We start from the raw sequence: 19487 nt of genomic DNA on the forward strand, positions 1-19487 counted from the left end.
CCATTTTTATTCCAGGGAAACAAAAGTGTTTGTTATTCCACAAGAGTTCTTTGATAAAGGTCAGTAAGTGAGAATGACAAAGCTGCCCGGGGATGTGGATGCTGGATGGTTGGCTGGGCTCCCTCTAGAGCCCCCGGACTCACTCCCAAATGCCAGCTCCTAGCACATGAGATTTACATGTGTTCCTTGAGAAATGACAAATTATGTTTCATGGACTTTTTTTAAAAAAACAGCTTTAAGTCACGCCTTGTTTTTCCCTTTCCCCAGCCCCTGGCAACCACTATTCTATTTTCTGTGTCTATGGATTTGCAATATGTGACCTTCTTTCAATTAGCATAATGTTTCCAGATTCATCCATGTTGTAGCCTGTGTCAGTACATCCTTCCTTTTTTTATTGCTGAATAATATGGATGAATTATATAGATGTGCCACATTTTGTTAATCCATTCATCATTTGATAGACATTGGACTTGTTTTGTGTCATGGACTTCTAGGGACAAACATAAATAGTTAAAACTTTGACTAATTCCTTGAATACAAAAAGTACTGGATTAACAACAAGGCATGCCATTATTTTCACCTCTTTGTCTTTAATTTGGCTTAATGATAACCACTTACACTTTTAAGTTCTTTAGCAGAAGTAGTAGTATTGAAATGAAATGAGCCTGCATTATGCAAGCTTAAACTTTTTCTTCATTTTATGATTTTGTTGTTGTTGTTACTTCCCCTTTTCCAAAGAAAGGGCTCCAAATCGAAAATGTTTCCTTTTATTCCCTTCAAGTTGAAAAAGAATCAGAACCTGAGGAAGAGGCAGATGAGGATGAAGGTCCTGCACCAGTTATAGTGGAAAATGAAAGCTATGTGAACCTTAAGAAAAAAATTCCCAAAAGATTTGACTGGCAGGCAAAATCAGTACATGCTGAAAATGCTAAAATCTGCAAGCAGTTCCGAATAAAACAGGTAGGGTGTGCTGAGAGGATGGCTAGTATTGCCTCCCTAATGTATGGGTGAGGGGATTAGGAATTAGGAAGCTTTGGCTACCCTCCCTTGTATACTTTTGGTTGTCCTTCATTCTGAGTGGTGTAAGTTTCTGTATGCCACAGCAAACTTAGGTACATGTTCTAGATGGTTTTAGAAAATCTAATGGCTGGTGAATATCACACACACACCCCACATATTCTCAGAATCAGGTGGCTTTGTTACTATGATAGACAATCTGATATGTGGAAGGAAAATTAATACTGTTATTTATATTAGGAAAATCAGTGTATAAAAGGAGAAGGATCAGGAGGGACTCTTACCTCATTTCACAGGCTCAGAGGATAACTTGCCCAAGGTCACAGTAAGTGTCAGTGCAAGGGTTCAAATCAATTTCTTTCTGTTCCCAAAGCCCAAGTTGTTTATAATATTCTTATGAAGACTATTTTAAAAGAACCCACTAAACTAACTTATTAGTGCAAAGTTAGATGTGGGGCTAATGTGAGCTGCCAAAACACTTTGGGGATTGGATTAGATGCTGTCTCAGGGCCCTTTCAGTTCTAGAGTTCTTTGATTCTGAATTTTGACACAGTATAACACTATTACATGTACAGTGCAATACTCATAGAACATCAAAATGTACACAAAATTGCACCATAAATAATAAGATGTAGAAATGACAAACTACATATTAAATTGTATTAGGTGTGTTTAGAAATAATTTATATGTAAAAATTATATGCAGGAAATGACATGCTAGTCATTTTTTAGTCAATATTATATTATTGAAAAGTGCTTTCATTCTTTTAATTTACAATTCAATATTTTTAACATTGGCCACTAGAGGTCAGACTAAATTACTTAAATATGATCACCTGAAAATAACCCTTTAGTAAGTGCTCTTACTATTATGTATTAATTTAGGTAAAAAATCTGATATTGTGTAGAACTATGCTGTCCAATATAGTAGTCCCTATACATATGTGGCTATTTAAATTTAAATTAATTAAAATTAAATAAAATTTAAAATTCAGTTATTTCGTCTCACTGCCATATTTCAAGTGCTCAGTAACCATATGTCCCTGGGGTAGTGTATTGGACAGTGCAGATTATAGAATATTTCCATCAACATAGAAAGTTCTATTACACAGCACTGGTGTGGAGACTCTTATCAGGAAACAGGATGATTGCTAAGCAAGAGGAGTTTATTTCTTTTATAAGGTCTTTCAGTTTATTCAGATGTGGGAAAATCACACAGATTCCACAGCTTATTCTGGCCAATTCTCTGAACAGTCTTCTGATTAAAGTCATCTGCACCCAATCCCCAAAATTCGCTGCATTCTCTGCCTCTGAACAAGTTGTTTAAAAAAAAAAAAAAAGGCAAAAAGGTTGATTCTGACTGTGGGATTCCAGATTCAGAGCTTTGTGAAAGGTGATAAAAGTACCCCAACTGATGCTCTGTCTTTGATTCTATTAGGCTTCCAGACAGTTCCAGTCAATTCTTCAAGAAAGACAATCACTCCCTGCTTGGGAAGAAAGGGAAACAATTCTTAAATTGTTAAGCAAGCACCAAGTGCTTGTCATAAGTGGTATGACTGGGTAAGAATGTAATTTATTCATAATGTAGCTTTCATCGTTAAATCACCAGTAGCCGTTGTTATTTGAGCATTTTCCTGTTAAATAATAATATTTCACAAAGGCTAATATTGCAACTTCTGTAACCAACAGAGTCAAATGATAAAAACAAAACAAATCTATCTTGGTATTTATAGACATGAGACAACTTTAAGATGACAGTCCCAGCCAAGGACTTTTAACAAGCCCCATTTTTAAACGTAAAGAATAGCTTTGGATCATTTAGCTTGAAAACTTTTCCTCTTCTGGACTTATTCTCATTTCCTTAGAACTTTTATTTATTCTTTTAATAACATGTTATTTTTCCTGTTTCACCCTCTCCATATGTTATGTGAACCTGTTTTATTTTAGCAGGGAGACAAGTTGTGGGTTTCATTTAGTTCTTTATTCAAGGGTATACAATTTAATAATTACATCTGTGCCCAGACTCACTGCTATAGTAGTAACCTTGTATCTCCCAGTTTTTTCTCTTTTTAACCTCAGTCCACTTATAGCCAAATAAATACATATAAAAGGGGAAAATACAAAGTGTATTAATAATCATAAGCTAATGTTCCTATTTAGGATTCATATGTTAGAGATGTTTACATTCCTAGTGGTGTGTATAGACCTTAATCTGATACCTCTTCAATAATACAAATTTTACTAAACTAGAATGTGGTTTCCTGTTAATCTGAGTACAAATTCCTAGGATTTATCAGCTCTAGGTAATAACCCAGTAGGTAGTTTTAGATGATGAAGCTGAACAAATTTTATTGTAGTTTGCTTAATCACTGTCCTCAATGCATGTGATCACTTCTTTAGTTAACTGGCACTTGAAAACTCCCATTTTAGGACTTGTTTGTTTTGACATGCAGATGTGGGAAAACCACACAGATCCCACAGTTTATTCTGGATGATTCTTTGAATGGGCCACCTGAGAAGGTAGCTAACATCATCTGTACCCAACCCCGACGAATCTCCGCAATCTCTGTCGCTGAACATGTTGCCAAAGAAAGAGCAGAAAGGGTGGGTCTGACTGTGGGATACCAGATCCGTTTAGAAAGTGTCAAGGTTTGTCTTCTCTGCTTATTTCCTACTAACAGAAGTGTACAATTTTCAATATAAAGAGTTCTTGGGGGTCTAGAGATTCATGGGAAATTTGAGACGTACCCTTTCAGGTCATTTTAAGTCAGTGACCGCTTTCAGTAGGGCTGGAGTCTTTTTAGAAATATTTGGGCATAAAAGCTCTTATTTAAGTTGTACTTAATTTCCTCTATAAAGGCCTTTTATTATTTGCTGGCAGAAGTGATCTGGTGAGTGCTGTTTTGCTCTTGAACATAGGACTTAATCCACTTAACCAAATAAAGAGCAGACAAGTTCAGAATTGATTTCATCACTCACTTGTTGATTGTTATGCTTTATAATAATTTTACCTGTTGTTGTGTTATGCTTTATAATAATTTTAATACTTTTTATGAGAGTCTTAAACTTAAATTTTTGGCATGAGGCAGAAAAGCTTTTATTTTTGTAGCCAACAAGAAGCTGTACATTTAGTATTTCATATTAGGTTTCATATTAAATGGAACTGCTGGTATTTTCAGTGTTCTTTATTTCTTCCAATTGAAAATAGCTCATTAGTGAAGTTTTTCCTTTCTTACAAAAATTTCATGAATGCTTTCATTGTCCTGTTACATATAAGTCCTCAGCCACCAGACTGCTCTACTGTACTACAGGAGTTCTGCTGAGAAGGCTAGAAGGAGATTCAGCTCTACAAGGAGTCACCCATGTCATTGTTGATGAAGTTCATGAAAGGACAGAAGAAAGGTAAAATAATTTCCAAATGAAAACCTGCACACATAAAATGAAGACATGACTGAAAGAATTTTGCCCTGCTTCTAGCCTGCTTCATAGAGCTAGTAATGGTAATCTGCCTATGAAAGATCTAGGTTAGAGCAAAGGAACTGCTTTCCTTCAGGGTTTATAAATGCTAGGAGAAAAACACAAAACAAAAACAATAAATGCTAGGAGAGTAGCATATTCATTACTAGAAAGATGAACTTCCTCTAATACGAGATATTTTATACTCTGTCGGGCATCATGCTGAGTTTGGCATTGTACTTGTTAGGAATGACAGATGTAATGCTCACTGTAGCCGATGGATTAGACAGCATGATGCTTCCTTCCTTGTTCATTCAGTCAGTCATTGAGTCTTGACAATCATTCATATATTTATTGGGCCTTTACTAAGTATCAAGGGTTATATTAGTTGCTGGGGATACAGTGGTGAACAAGCACATAGGGTCTCCCCTCCTCTCGTAGTCAGGTAGGAAAAACAAATAATGAACAGGTAAACAAATAAATAATTACAAATTGAATAAAGTATTATAAAGGAATAAACAGAATGCTGTGATAGAGAATAACAGAGAAAAACAGAGATCCATAAGATGGTCAGACATCGTATCTCTTGAAGAGAGGACACTTACATTTGAGAACTGTAGTATGGAAAGCAGTCCCATGTGACAAATGGGGGCAAGGAGAGCATGCCCAAAAACTGCCACAGGAAAGGGCTTAGTGAGTCCAGTGCAGTTGTGTAGTGAATGAAGGAAAGTGGCAGGTAGAGGAAGAAGCAGGAGCCAGATTTCTAGGACCTTATATACCATGGATGATAAAGCAATTGGATTTGATATTAATGCAGTGAGAAGTCATTAAAAAGTAGAGAGGCATAAAATCCAATTTCTCAAGTCTTTAAAAGGAAAGGCCAGGTGCATGGCATTAATCATAATTTGTCTTGGGATCATGCCCAAGAGCATTAAAATAAAGCTGATAGGAAAAAGAGAAGGGCCTATGAAATTCTGAGGTTTTCCCAAAAGTAGTATACTATTACAAATATTTTGAATAAGTAGAAAAAAGAATAAAAAGAATAAAGAAAGTGGAAATAAACTGTGTGTGCTTTTGATCTAATAGTCAGCATCATAGCATGAACTACCTTTGAAATTATAAATAATTGCATACGGATGTTCTAAACTATGGACATACTATAAATTACTTAACCATTTGCCTATTATTGTTGGATTGTTTCTCTTTTCCCTAAGAAAGAAACAACAATTAAAAAGTGTAAATGTAATTAAAATATTTCATAGAATGTTTAATATTATATTTAACCATTTCTCTGTTGATGGACATTTAGGTAGTTTTTGTTGTTATATTATTACAAACAATGCTGTGCTATAGTGAAAATATTTGTATATGCATTTTTTGTATATATAGAGTCCAAGAAGTAGAACTATCAAATTCTATGATAAGTCTTTTTGGTATTTTGATTGATATTGCCTTGAATTTATAGTTTATTTGGGGGAGAATTGGTATCTTTATAATACTAAGTCTTCACATTCAGGAACATGATACATCTTTTGCATGAGTGTTATTATTTTTTTTTCACTTAGCTCTTACACATAACTGGCTCAAACTATATCTAAAGTTATTAATTTTCATGTGTTGAATTTGTTTGATCCTCAGGTGTTTCTTTTATTTCCTCTAGTGACTTTTTGCTGCTAGTTTTGAAGGACATTGTGTTGCAGAGGCCAACCCTTCAAGTTATACTAATGAGTGCAACTTTAAACGCTGAGCTCTTTTCAGAATATTTTAATTCCTGCCCAGTTATTACTATACCAGGTGATTAAAATCATCATTGAATATGTATTATTCTAATAAACAAATATAATTATTTTAAAGTTCATTTGAAATATAAATTAATAGGTATTTATACCCCTTTCTAGAGAAATGATTAGTTTATAACAAATGAAATCGCAACCATCCAGGGAAATTGATAAGGAGGTAATCTTCTATCCATTTGTCAGGAAATTTTAATTTAGTATGTAATTTATTTTAAAGTCTTGGTTATTTAGGATTTCTAGTATTCTGTTATGTTCAATATCAAAATGTGAGTTAGTAGTGATAATCTGTCATACAGAAAGAAGTTATGTCTGTGTAAAGCATATTTGTTCTTGCTAGATTCTGCTAAATTTCAGAATTTTGGTCCACTGTAGGAGAAAGTGAAGTTAGATAGTCTGTGTTTCTTTTGGTGCTTTCACAGTTTCATTGTAGGACTAATTTATCACCCTGGCTTTGATGTATCCTTCTGCAGTTAAGTACCAAAGGGACCATTTGCAAGCACTGATTGACGATTGGTAGTAGTATTTTTACTAGTTATAGAGGATGTTGACAGATTTAAAGAAGAAAATATATGCTTGATCTAGATTACAATTGTTTGACTGTATATATATATATATCCCCTGGGGGGAGGATGGGAGTGGGAGATGAGAAAGGGGTACGTGGTAAAAAGAAAAAAAAGGTAGAAGAAAATAAAAGGTTCTTTAGCAAATTATCATTTTTTCCATCCATGTATTCCATCTATATATTCTGTTTTTTAGTAATAAGAATCTATCCCTTCCAATTTTCAACATCAATAATTTTTTTTGATACTTTTAAGGCCACCAAATAGTACCTTATTTTATCCAGCTTTGTTTTAAGAGAATTTTACATATACATACTATTTTATTTTCTTGTTTTTCTAGGTCGTACATTTCCTGTTGATCAATTTTTTCTGGAAGATGCAATCGCTGTGACAAGGTAAGGAAGATACTAATCAAGGTCCAGTAAAAGTCTTTGAAAAGAGAATTATTATTTTTCCCTTAGTGGATTGGAATACTAATAACTGTGTTCGCTTTCTCCTAATTTTTCTATTTGAGCATTTTATTCTCCCCTTTTGTTCAGCAAATATTTATTATACAAATTATTTGCAAGTCACAGGCAGTGTTGTGTATTGACTCTGGAGACACTTCCAGGATTTTAATCCCTCTACTTACTAACTGTAACTTTGGGAAGTTTTGCTTAATCTCTCAATGCCTCAGGTTCCTCATATGTAAAATGGGCATATTAATAGTAGCTACTTTACAGGGTTGTTATGTGGATGAATTAATACTTTCAATTAATACTTGCAAAGTGCTTAGAACTGTGCTTCGCACATAATAAATGCTTTATGAATGTTAGCTATAATTGTTATCATTATCATTCTGCTCTCAAGGAGTTTAGGGTACAGTATGAAAGTTAAGATATCTAGATAAATAATTTCAGTACTGGGTAGAAAATAGCAATGTCCATTGGACATGGACAGATTTCTCTCCTTTGTGGCCCTGCTTCCTCTTCCTACTCTTTGACTTTGAGGATTCCCTAAGATTTTATCCTTGCACTGTTTCATCTCACTGTTAAATTCTGCCTTAGCTACTATAGACTCCTTTGATTTCAGCTGTCACATCTGTGCCAAGAACTGCCTGAGAGTGAAAATAACCTTGTTGTCTGGCACCTTAAACTCAATTCAGACTTTTTCTCCTTCTCCCTATTCCTTCCATCCCTAATACACCTCCTTCCTAATTCCATATTTACTTAATGGTACAGTATTATCAAAGTAACCCCCCTCCCCACACACACACAGAAAAAAGGCTCTCAAGTTTTACTGTGCAATAAGAATATTTGGGTAGCTTATTAAAATTATTTTCTGGGCCGTACCCCACTCCCACTGAATATGAATCTCTGGGGAAATCATCTTTCAGCTAGTTTACCTGTCTTTATAGTCTCACTTTTCAAACTTACTGTCTCCAGAATTATCTTGAAACATACAATTGATCATATCAATTTTTTTTTTTTGGCTCCCTATTGCCCACACTCTGTGGACACTTACAGCCCACATCATCTGACCCCAGCCTACATTTAACTTCCTTTCTACTTTATTCTTCCATCTGCTCAAAGCTTAGCACTGTCAGACTACTGGCAGTTTCTGAAATATGCCCTGTCATTACTATCTTTTTTTCTTTATCCCTTTCTCCTTCTTCCTTATCTACTAATTCTTCAACACCCAGCTCAAACGCTACTTCCATGAAATTTTCCATTTTTCTTCTAGTAGAAATTAATCACTTCATTTGTCAGAAGTCTTAGGATACTTTACTTATGCTCTAATGACTTCTTTTTCCCTCTATCTTTTAGTATGGTGAGTTGTTTTGGTCTACCTCCATCAGTTTGTTACCTCCTTGAAAATGTATTCATTTTTATACTGCACACCACCCCTTTCCCCACAGTCCTGTACAAAGTAGGCATTTGATAAATAGTAAATGAATAAATGAATGCTGAATGTGAAAGGAGAATGTGAGGCATTTGATGGAGGGAAGGGGTAAGAGGGAATCAAAGATTATAGAATCATAAGGGAGTGGTTTTCAAACCTTTTTATTAAGCTGCAGTTCAAGAATGAAATCTTACAGGGAATCATAAAGAAATGAGAGCTAAAATGGTAGTAGTCAGACTGAAAATGGTGGGAGGGAAGACAGAGCCTCTACATGTTTATTCTGCTTCCTTCCCTTCCCTTTCCCTTCAGCTCGTAGAAACCTTTAGCATTCCAGGAAATATAGTTCCAAACCACTAGGCCAGTTCCCTCAAAAAGTGAGAAATAAACCCCTTTGAAATTGACTTGCTAAAAGTCTTACAGCAGGTTAGTTTAGTGGCAGACTTAGAATTTAAATCCAGAGCTTTTGATCACAAGTGTAGTTACTTTTCAACTTTGTCTAATAGTATTATCACTAACAAACACTATACCAATCAGAACTGAGTTTCAGAATCTTTTGAGGACATTTTTATTGAGATATTTAGCTAGCATCTGGAAATTTAGGTCTAGAATGGTTGCAAAAAAAGGGGAGTCAGCTGCTTGGGAGTTACAGTTGAAGTGGATGAGATTACCAATGAAGAAAAGAAAGCGGGGATGGGTGTTACTGAGAATACAGCTTGAGAATACAACTTGAATATATTTTTTGAATGACCATGCCATTTTTTCTGGATGAAACTTTTCCCCCAATTCTTTTCTGTTTTCCTATTCTTATAAGCTAGATAGAACCGAAAGCATCCCAGTGCATTCCCCACCAGAAACAGGGTGCAGCCAGCAGAATTTTGAACTTCAGTGGAAGGATAACATGTGAGTTAGGCAGAAAAAGAGAGACATTCTGCAGAATGAGCAGATGAAATAGGTGAATACTTCTGTTCCACACCAACAGACCCGTATACACACACACATTCTCTTGTCTTTGCTTCCCAGATATGTATTACAGGATGGGAGCCCATATACGCGCTCCATGAAACAGATTTCAAAGGAGAAGCTTAAAGCAAGGCGCAACAGAACTGCATTTGAAGAAGTGGGGGAAGATCTGAGGCTCTCTCTTCACCTCCAGGATCAGGATTCTGTCAAGGATTCAGTACCAGATCAACAGTTAGATTTTAAGCAGCTCCTAGCCCGCTATAAAGGTAATGTACTTCCTTAGGGGAATATTACAATTATGCCAAAAATTTCTAGTCTTTTTCCCAATCATGGTTCAGAAGAAGAAGAATATGGCTCTTGTTTCATAGTTACTTTGTCTTAAATTCATCAGAACCGACCTTAAACTTGGAAAAACAACGTTTCCAACACATTCTTGAATTAAAATTGTTACTGTTTACCAGTGGATTTTTTTCTGATTATATAAGGAATATGCGTTCATTATAGAAAAACTGGGAGATAGTAAAATATAAATTATATTCTTGAGTGTTTTGTAATTTTTTATTTTGATGTATTTTTCAATTTACAGAAGACTTTGCAGGACTGTACCCTGAACTCTTATAAACTCTGTATGCCAGTTCACAACTGTCTCTAAATCATGTGCCTTAGTTTCCTGGGGCTGCCATAATAAAATATCACAACTGGATGGCTTAAAATAACAGAAATTGATTGTCTCATAGTTCTATAGGCTAGAAGCCTGATTCAAGGTGTTGGCAGGGCTATGTTCCTTCTGAAGTCTGTATAGAAGAATTTGTTCCATGCCTCTCCTGCTTTTGGTGACAGCTTGTCAGCAATCCACTTAATCTCTGCCCCATCTCATGGCTGTCTTCTCTTTCTATCTATCAGTGTTCCCATTTCCTCTCCTTATAAAGACACAGTCACATCGGATTAGGGCCCACCCTAATCCAGTTTGGCCTCATCTTAACTAATCACATCTTCAAAGATCGTTTTTCCAAATAGGTCACATGTATGAGATTGGGGATTAGGACTTGAACATCTTTTGAGGGGACACAATTCAATCTATAACACCATGCCTTTCTGATTTCAAGTACAGAGGCTACCAACATCCAGCAAAACCTCCTTTCTAAGGATGTAGACGGAGGATGTGAGGTCAGGAAACTTAGCTCTGCCACTCGCCTCTGTGTGGTGACGGGCTGATCACTTACCTTCTCTGCCTTGTAAAAAGATACTTGAACAAGGTGATCTCAGTGCTCACTTTTACCTTTCATAAAACTAAATAAATGTTTCCTACCTCACTTTTTAAAACTTCTAGTTTCAAAAAAAAGAATCAGATCTTTTAAGCTGATATTTCATTAGTGAAAATTATCGAACTATAAAAATTTAAGTAAACTATTTTACTTCTCTGCCTTTTTTTCAGTTAGCTGATCATTTCTTTTGCAAAGTCTGCTATTTAGAATCTTGGCAAAGAAAAATGATTACTGTTCTGCCTTCCTTGCCCAGCCACACCCTTGTTTATGTAGCATATTTCTTCCTTTCTTTCATTTTTGACCAATATAGGATTCACTTCTCCAGAACAACATTGTTTAAAAACCACCTTTGTTCCTCTTCAAACTTCTCAGCATGGTATGAGAAGCCTCTCTTCCTTGAGACCAACTAACTAAAGCTATTTTTTTCCAGTTAGACTATAATTACAGTGATGGGCCATTAGGAAGACACAAAAAGAAAGGACAGTTGTTTTGGGAGAGTAGTCACCCCAAACATATGCTATTTGTTTTTCTTTTTAAAGCAGTTTCATTGACATGAATTCACATACCATTCAGTGTATCTAAAGTGTACAGAGTTGTGCATTCATCACCACAATTAATTCTAGAACCTTTTCCCCCTCCAAAGGTTTCACTATGTTATACAGTCCCATGTTTCATCCTCTCGCTTTCCTTCTAGTGACATGCACAGCCCTAAACTTTCCCTTTCAACCATAATTGCACCCACGTATCATTGATGTTAATTACATGCATTATAATATATCACCATCACCTCCATCCATTTCCAAACATTTACAATCAATTTTTATTACATATTCCGCACAAATTAAGCATCAGCTCCCTGTTCTCTGTCCTCATTCTATCTTCTGGTGACCTATGTTCTAGCTATTAATGCCATGAATTTGCTAGTTATATTTAGCCCATATTAGTGAGGTCATACAGTACTTGTCCTTTTGTGTCTGAATTATTTCACTCAACATAATGTCTTCAGGGTTCATCCATGTAGTCACATGCTTCACAACTTCATTTTTTACAGCTGCATCATGTTCCATCATATGTATATACCACAATTTGTTTATCCATTCATTGGTTGATGGACACCTGGGTTGTTTCCATCTTTTGGCAATCATGAATAATGCTGCTGTGAACACCAGCATGCAAATGTTTGTTCACATCCCTACTTTCAGCTCTTCTGAGTATATACCTAATAGCGGGATTGCCAGATTATATGGCAGCTCTATACTTAGCTTGCTAAGGAGCCATCAAACTACCTTCCACAGCTGCTATACCATTCTGCCTTCTCACTAACAGTGAATAGGTGTTCCTATTTCTCCACATTCTCTCCAACATTTCCAGTTTTCTGTTTTTTTTTTTTTTAATAATGGCCATTCTAGTAGGTGTGAAATGATATCTCACTGTAGTTTTGATTGCATTTCCCTAATAGGTGGTGCTGTTGAACATCTTTTCATGTTCTTTTTAGCCATTTGTATATCCTTTTTGGAAAAATGTCTATTCATATCTTTTGCCCATTTTTTAGTTGGGTTGTTTGTCTTTGTATCATTGAGTTGTAGGATCTCTTCATATATCCTAGATATTAAACCCTTAATCGGATATGTGGTTTCCAAATATTTTTTCCCGTTGAGTAGGCTACCTTTTCACCCTCTTGACAAAGTCCTTTGAAGCACAAAAGTATTAAATTTTAAGTTGGTCCTGTTTATCTTTTCTTTCATTGCTTGTGTTTTGGGTGTAAGGTCTAAGAAACTACCTCCTACCACAAGATATTGAAGATGTTTCCCTACATTTTCTTCTAGGAGTTTTATGATTCTAGCTTTTATATTTAGGTATTTGATCCATTTTGAATTAATTTTCATATAAGGTATGAGATAGGGGTCCTCTTTCATTCTTATGGCTATGGATATCCAGTTCTCCCAGCACCATTTGTTGAAGAGACAGCTCTGCCCCAGGCTTGTCAAAAATCAGTTGACCATAGATGTGAGTCTATTTCTGAACTCTAAATTTCATTCAATTGATCAATAATGTCTATCTTTATTGCCGGTACCATGCTGTTTTGACCACTGTAGCTTTGTAATATGCTATAGAGTTAAGAAGTGAAAGTCTTCCAACTTCTTCTTTTTTTTTTTTTTTTAAGATGTTTTTGGCTTTTCAGTGCCCCTTACCCTTCCAAATAAATTTAGTGATTGGTTTTTCCAGTTCTGCAAAGTAGGCTGTTAGAATTTCGAATGGTTTTACATTGAATCTCTAAAGTAATGTAGAATTGACATCTTAACAATATTTAGTCTTCCAATCCATGAACACAGAATACGCTTCCATTTATTTAGGTCTTCTTTGATTTCTGTTAGCAATACTTTGCAGTTTCCTGAATATGGTCCTTTACATACTTGGTTAAGTTTATTCCTAGATATTAGATTTTTTTTTAGTTGTTGTTGTAAATGGATTTTTTTCCTGATTTCCTCCTCAGATTGCTCATTACTAGTATATAGAAACACTACTGATTTTGCATGTTAATTTCGTATCCTGCCACTTTGCTGAACTCATTTATTAGGTCTAGTAGCTTTATTGTAGATTTTTCGGGACTTTGTAGGTATAGGATCACATCATCTACAAACAATGAAAGTTTTACTTCTTCCTTCTGATTTGAATGCCTTTTATTTCTTTTTCTTGCTTGATTGCTCTAGCTAGAACTTCTAGCATAATGGTGAATAACAGTGGTGACAGTGGGCATCCTTTTGTTTCCGATCTCAATGGGAAAGCTTTCAGTCTTTCACCATTGAGGTACAATGTTAGCTGTGGGTTTTTCATATATGCCCATTATCATGTCGAGAAACTTTCCTTCTATTCCTATCTTTCAAAGTGTTTTTATCAAGAAAGGATGCTGGATTTTGTCAAATGCCTTTTCTGCATCAATCAAGATGATCATGTGGTTCTTTTCCTTCGATTTGTTAATGTTGTGTATTACAATAATTGATTTTCTTGTTTGAACCACCCTTGCATTCCTAGGATAAAACCCAATTGCTCATGATGTGTAGTTCTTTGAATGTGTGGATTTTTGCATCTATATTCATCTGAGAGATTGATCCATTCTTGTAGTATCTTTATCTGATTTTGATTTTAGAGTGATGTTGGCTTCATAGAATGAGTTAGGTAGCATTTCCTCCTCTTCAATTTTTTGGAAGAGTTTGAGCAGGATTGGTATTAATTCTTCTTGGAATGTGGTAGAATTCACCTGTGAAGCCATCTGGTCCTGATGACTGTTTCAATTTCTTTACTTGTGATTGGTTTGCTGAAATCTTGTTTCTTCTGCAATCAATGTAGTTGTTCGTGTGTTTCTAGAAAATTGTCCATATCATCTAAGTTGTCTAGTTTGTTGGCATACTGTTGTTCATAGTATCCTCTTATATCTTTTTTTTTTGAGAATAATTTCTTTTTATTGAGGTAAAATTCACCATTTTAACTATTTTAAAGTGTATAATTCAGTGACTTCCAGCATATTCTCAATGTTGTACAACCGTCACTATCTAATTACAGAACACTTTCATAACCCCCAAAAGGAACCCTTTACCCATCAAGTAGTCACGCCCCATTACCCCTTTCCCCAGCCCGACAGCTACTAATCTGCTTTAAGTGATATGGATTTGCCTATTCTGGACAGGTCACATAAACAGAATCCTACAATGTGTGGATTTCTGTAGCTAGTTTCTTTCATATAACATGATGTTTCCAAGATACCAAGTAGCATGCATTAGTAAATCATTCCTATTTATGGCAGAATAATATCCCTTTGTAAGGACATGCCATATCTTGTTTATCCATTCATTAGATAATGGACATCCTGGTTGTCTGCACTTTCTGGCTACTGTGATAACTGCTACTATAAATATTTATGTACAACTTCGTTTTCAACTCTCCTGGGCATATATTTCAGATTGGACTTACTTAGTCATGGTGTATAATAATCCTTTAATATGCTGTTGGATTGCATTTCCTGGCATTTTTTAATGTATGCCTATAAGGTACACTAGTCTGTATTGTCCTTTTTGGTGCTGTTGTTGGTATTAGGCCTTACAGACTATGGGCCTTACAGAACAAGTTAGGAAGCATACCCTTTAGTTTTTAGCAGTTTGAGGAAGACTAATGTTTTTTTAATGATAGATTCACCCGCAAAGCCATATGGTTCTGGATATTTTTGTTGTTGGAAGGATTTGATTATCTGTTATAGACCTATTCAAATTTTCTAATTCTTCTTGAGTCAGTGTTAGCACTTTGTTTCCAGAATTTTATCCATTTCATCTAGGTTATCTAATGTGATGGCATACAATTGTTCACAATATTTTCTTATATCTCTTTTATTCCTGTCAATGTCAGTAGTAATGTTCCTACTTTATTGCTGATTTTAGAAATTTGTGTGTTCTTTTGTTCTTGGCCAGTCTAGCTAAAAGTTTGCCAATTTTGTTGATCTTTTCAAAGAACCAATTTTTGGTTTCATTGATTCTGCTTTTCATATTTCACTTATCTCCACTCTAAACTTTATTTCCTTCCTTCTGCTGGCTTTGGGTTTGCTCTTCGTTTCTTAGTTCATCAAAGTGGAAAGTCAGGTTATTGATTTGAGATTGTTCTTTAATGCAGGCATAGCTGCAAATTTCCCTGATCATTAATGGTCTTTGCTTCATTCATTCCATTAGTTTTGGTATGTTTTGCTTTCATTTCCATTAACCTGCAAGCATTTACTAATTTCTTTGACTCACTGCTTAAGAGCACATTTTTTTTTAACTTCCACATATTTGTCAATTTTCCTTCTATTAATTTCTAATTTCATTTCATTGTGGTCGTGGACAATACTTTGTATGATTTCGGTCTTTTAAAACTTATTGACACATTTTGTGGCCTAACATGGTCTGAATAGAATGTCCCGTGTGCACTTGAGAAGAACGTATATTCTTCTGTGGCTGGGTGGAGTGTTCTGTTAGATCTAGCTGCTTTATGTTATTCAGATCTTCTACTTCTTGGTTTATCTTTTGTCCAGTTCTATCCAACAGAAAGTTGGGGGGTTGAAGTCTCCAAATACAACTGTTATTTTCCCCTTCACCTATCATTTTTGTTTCATGTATATTGAAAGTCTGCTGATAGGTATGTTTATAATTGTTGTATCTTCTTGATGACTGACCCTTTATCAATACATAATGTCCTTCTTTATCTCTAAGAGCTATTTTTATCTTAAGGTCTACCATGTGTGATATTAATGTGGCCACTCCAGTTCTCTTTCAGTGAGTGTTTGTTCAGTGAGTGTTTTTTTCATTCTTTCACTTTCATCATCACATTTGTGTCTTTGGTTCTAAAGTGAGTCTCTTGTACACAGCGATAGTTGACTCATGGTTTCCTTACTCTGTTCTGCCAATCTCAGCCTTTTAACCGATTTATATCTGGTGTAATTACTGAAAAGGAAGGAGTTAGGTTGCCATTTTCTGTTTTCTAGGTCGTAATTTTGTTGCTCAATTCCTCCACTGCTGCCTTCCCAGCTTATAAAAAAACTGCTCCTATATAGATCCATTCCCTACCCTGTTATTCTTACAAATTACATCTTTATATGTTGTATGTCTGCTGCCATTGATTTATTATTTTATGTAGCTATCATTTAAATAATACAGGAAAAATGTACTGACCAGAAATATACTTTTATATTTACATATGTAGCTAACTTTACCAGTGTATTTTATTTCTTAGGACTCAAGTTACTCTCTAGTGTCCTTTCACTTATATCTTTTTTATTTCTGTGGGGTCAGTAGTAATGTTCCCCCCTTATTTCTGATTTTATTTATTTGCATCTTCTCTCTTTTATCTTTGTCAGTCTAGCTAAGGGCTTATCAATTTTGTTGATCTTTTCAAAGAACCAAAATACTTTGGTTTTGTTGATTCTCTCTATTGTTTTTTGTTCTCAATATCATTTGTTTCTGCTCTAATCTTTCTTATTTCTTTCTTTCTGCTTGTTTTGGGATTAATTTGCTGTTGCTTTTTTTTCTAGTTCCTCCAGGTGTTTAATTAGGTTTTTGATTTTAGCTCTTTCTTCCTTTTAATGTAGGTATTTAGGGCTATAAATTTCCTTCTCAACACTGCCGTTGCTGCATCTCATAGGTTTTTTTTTTTTAATTCAGTTTTATTGAGATATAGTCACATACCCTACAGTCATGCACAGTGTGCAATCAGTTGTTCACAGTACTAACATATAGTTGTGCATTCATCACCACAGTCAATTTTGGAACATTTTCATTACTCCAAAAAAACTTAAAATAAGAATAAAAATACAAGTAAAAAAAAGAACACCCAAGCCATCCCATTCCCCATCCCCCCCATAATTCATTTAGTTTTTGTTCCCATTTTTCTACTCATCTGTCATCCCACAAGTTTTGATATGTTATGTTGTCGTTTTCATTTTTCTCAAGATATTTACTGATTTCTCTTGCAGTGTCTTCTTTGATCCACTGATTGTTTAAGAGCATGCTGTTTAACTTCCATGTATTTGGGAATTTTCCAGTTCTCCATTTGATTTATTTCCACCTTCATTGCATTATGATCAGAGAAAGTGCTTTGCATAATTTGTTTTTTAAACTTATTAAGACCTGTTTTGTGCCCCAGCATATGATCTATCCTGGAGAATGTTCCGTGAGCACTTACATATGTCCTGCTGTTTTGGAATGCATTGCTTTGCATATGTCTGTTAGGTCTAGTTCATTTATCAAATTATTCAAGTTCTGTTTCCTTATCAATTATCTGTCTAGATGTTGTATATATTGATGTAAGTGTATTGAAGTCTCCAAGTATTATTGTAGATATGTCTATTTCTCCCTTCAGTTTTGCTAGTATTTGCCTCATGTATTTGGGGCACTCTGGTTAGGTGCATATATATTTAAGATTGTTATTTCCTCTTGGTGGATTGCCCCTTTTATTAATATGTAATGTCCTTCTTTATCTCTTATAACACTTTGCATTTAAAGTCTGTTTTGTCTGATATTAGTATAGCTACCCCAGCCTTTTTTTTTTTTGATACTGTTTGAGTTTTTCCAAATGTTCACTTTCAACCTATTTGTATCCTTAGGTCTAAGGTGAGTCTTTTATAGACAGCATATAGATGGCTCATATTTTTTAATCCATTTCTGCCAGTCTATGCCTTTTGATTGGGGAGTTTAGATCCATTATCTTGAATGGATAATAACATTGAATTGTTATTACTGTAATGACAGTAGTGACTTCACACATTTTATCCTTTCGCTTTTATATGTCATCTCTTATTGTCTCTCTTTATACCTTTTTAGTTACCTTTACTGTTACATTTCATTTCTACACTCGCCTCCAAACCTCTCTCTCATGTCCTTACCTTTCAGCCTGCAGGACTCCCTTTAGTATTTCATGTGTGGCAGGTCTCTTTCTAATGAACTGTCTCAGCCTCTACTTATCTGTAAATATCTTAACCTCTCCCTCTGTTTTTCCAGATAGAGAATTCTTGACTGGCAATTTTTCTCTTTCAGTATCTTGAGTATATCATACCACTTCTTTCTTGCCTCCAGGGTTTCTGATGCGAAATCAGCATTTAGTCTTATCAGGCATCTCTTGTATTTAATGAATTGGTTTTCTCTTGCTGTTTTCAGAATTCTCTCTTTATCATTGGCGTTTGACATTCTGATTAATATTTGCCTTGGAGTAGGTCTACTTAGATTTATTCAGTTTGGAGTACATTGCACTTCTTGCACATGTATATCAATGCCTTTCATAAGAGTTGAGAAGTTCTTGGCCATTATTTCTTTAAATATTCCCTCTGCCCCTTTTCTTTATTTTCTCCTTGTGGGGACACTCATGTTGTAAATGTTTGTGCACTTCTTGTTGTCAGTTGGTTCCCTGAAATCCTGCTCAATTTTTTCCATTCTTTTCTCTATTTGTTCTTTTGTCTGCTTGAGTTTGGAGGCTCTGTCTTCTAGTTCGCTGGTCCTTTCTTATGCCTCTTTAAATCTGTTGTCATGTGCCTCTAGTGTATTTTTAATTTCATCTGTTGTGCCTTTCATTCCCATTAGATCTGGTGTTTTTCTTTGCATGCTATTAAATTCTTCTTTATGCTCACCCAGTGTCTTCTTTATATCCTTTAATCTTTAGCCAACTCCTTGAATTGGTTTAGGAGATTAGTTTGGCCACCTTTGATTAGTTGTTCCAGATTCTGTATCTCCTCTGACTTTGATTTGCTCCTTTGACTGGGCAATATCTTCCTGTTTCTTAATATGGCTTGTTATTTTTTGCTGATGTCTGGGCATCAGATTATCTTGATGAGTTTATTCTGAAGGTCAGATTCTCTTTCTGTCACATCTTTTGTTGTTGATTGGGTTTGTGTTATTGCTCTTCTTTGACACTTGGTTTTTCAGTATTACCCAACCAGGGCTAGGCCTGGGACTCATGAACAGGGCACACACCAGTTCCACAGGGCTCCATGCAGAGAGCCAGGTAAAGATGCCCAAAAAAGACTTTAATCCATTCCTCAA

The 19487-nt window shown here is 35.2% G+C and overlaps 1 protein-coding gene across 1 annotated transcript in view; it reads left to right on the top strand.

The window, feature by feature from the left end:
• The window catches only part of DHX57 (DExH-box helicase 57), a 69297-nt gene that overhangs the window by 23807 nt on the left and 26003 nt on the right, over positions 1-19487 (top strand). Inside the window, 7 exon segments of the mRNA XM_037807159.1 lie at positions 782-960; positions 2456-2577; positions 3471-3666; positions 4295-4419; positions 6134-6267; positions 7170-7224; positions 9731-9936. Coding sequence (XP_037663087.1) covers positions 782-960; positions 2456-2577; positions 3471-3666; positions 4295-4419; positions 6134-6267; positions 7170-7224; positions 9731-9936 — 1017 coding nt within the window.

Source organism: Choloepus didactylus, chromosome 17, assembly GCF_015220235.1.
Source record: "Choloepus didactylus isolate mChoDid1 chromosome 17, mChoDid1.pri, whole genome shotgun sequence".
Lineage (NCBI taxonomy): Eukaryota > Metazoa > Chordata > Mammalia > Pilosa > Megalonychidae > Choloepus > Choloepus didactylus.